This window comes from Sinocyclocheilus rhinocerous, unplaced genomic scaffold, assembly GCF_001515625.1.
Source record: "Sinocyclocheilus rhinocerous isolate Xijiao unplaced genomic scaffold, SAMN03320098_v1.1 scaffold4565, whole genome shotgun sequence".
Classification (NCBI taxonomy): domain Eukaryota; kingdom Metazoa; phylum Chordata; class Actinopteri; order Cypriniformes; family Cyprinidae; genus Sinocyclocheilus; species Sinocyclocheilus rhinocerous.
This window is the reverse complement of record NW_015662021.1, coordinates 134-1,649: the sequence shown is the minus strand read 5'-3', so window position 1 is coordinate 1,649 and position 1,516 is coordinate 134. Positions and strand designations below refer to the sequence as shown.

General features: G+C 35.6%; 1 protein-coding gene across 1 annotated transcript; it reads left to right on the top strand.

The window, feature by feature from the left end:
- Positions 1–7: 7 nt before the first annotated feature.
- LOC107727339 (ATP-binding cassette sub-family A member 5-like) lies at positions 8–895 on the top strand (the record flags this gene model as incomplete). Its single annotated transcript, XM_016537182.1, has 3 exons — positions 8–149; positions 456–623; positions 798–895. Coding segments are annotated over exons 1-3 (291 nt in total), but the record flags the coding sequence as incomplete, so codon positions are not given.
- Between the last annotated feature and the right edge of the window lie 621 nt (positions 896–1,516).

Sequence of the window (1,516 nt, the reverse complement as noted above, 5' to 3'; positions counted from 1 at the left end):
CATTAGCACCCTCAACCCTCATGTCTCATATGGCAGTATCAGCACTAAGGAGCTGGAATATGAACGGGAACTGTCACTCAAAGGTCTCGGCTACACCCCCATTAACAATGTCACCAATCACATCATGGAAGAGGTGGCACGGGAACTGTGTAAGTCACTTTTATTGGTATCTTTCTTTACTTTAAAAAAAAAAGTTAATTGTTACCAAATTTTGCTGTTTAATTTGACAAAATCACAAAACTAGAACATTTCACTGATCTGTAACGTTTATGCGTAATTCAAATTTTTCTGTTCCTCATTTAAAGCAAACAACTAAATGGTATTGCATGGTGTATTTTGTATGTTACTGAATGCTTTGCTAATTAATGGTGAGGTAGCATTAATTCTGATGGTTTTTAAAAGTAAACTCGCTGTGTGCTTTTCTTTTTATTTGTTTGTGGGTATTGAATCCTCAGCTATGAATGAGCGATTAGAGATGTTCTCCACTGAGAAAGATTTGGAGAATGCCAGTCTCTATGAACCTGATGGCTTTGTAGGAGTGGTCTTCTTGGATTCAATGTCGTACCGTCTGCGATTCCCGTACAGCCAGCTCCCTCTGCCTAGCGACTTCACCGAATCCATAAGTGAGAATCACTCAGTGCTAATGTCATAAAGCCACAGCAGCTGTGGCACCTGATTTAGCTTCTTTGGTTAATTAGAGACCTCCTTTTTAATGCAAATGACATTCACTTTGCAACCGTTTGATCTGTAATGAAAGGAATGGGTATGACGGGTATTATTTTTTCTCTGTTCCACAGCAAACTGTTACACAAACTATGTCAACTGCCGTGCCGCCAACTACTGGTATTCTGGATTCATACGGCTGCAGTCTCTCATTGATGCTGCCATTATACAGGTTTGAAATGGCATGGATGATTAATTTATTAGCATTTAAGCATTGTAGCTGTTAATATGCAGTGTATACATCTGCCTGCTGAAGTTTGGGCTTATACTAGCATTTAAAAGTTTATGGTCAGTAAAAATATTAAAAAATAAGCCATAACTCCAGTCTTTACATGATCATATGATCCTTTAGAAGTCATTCTGTGTTGATTTACAGCTTACTTTTTTTATTACTATCAATGTTGAAAACAGTTGTGCTGTCGTGTACAGTCGTGATGCATGTTTTTTTGCAGGATTCTTTAAGAGAAAGTTCAAAAGAACAACATTTATTTTGATTTTTGCCAATATCCGATATGCCGATATTTTTCGACTCATTTTGGCCGATGCCGATACCGATATATTTCCTTTTGTTTGGAAACAACACAAAGTCTCTTCTGTGCAGGGATTATAAACAAATAATTTTTCATTTTGGTTAGTTTTTAACAAAAACTTACTTTTGAGAATTAAATAAACAATGAAGTTCTTTTTATAATGACAGTACATCGAAAGCTTTGAAAATAACTATAAAGCAACTATAAAGCAATCCTTAACATTTTATTTGAATATTTAACATTTGTAGAGCAAAAGAGTTTTA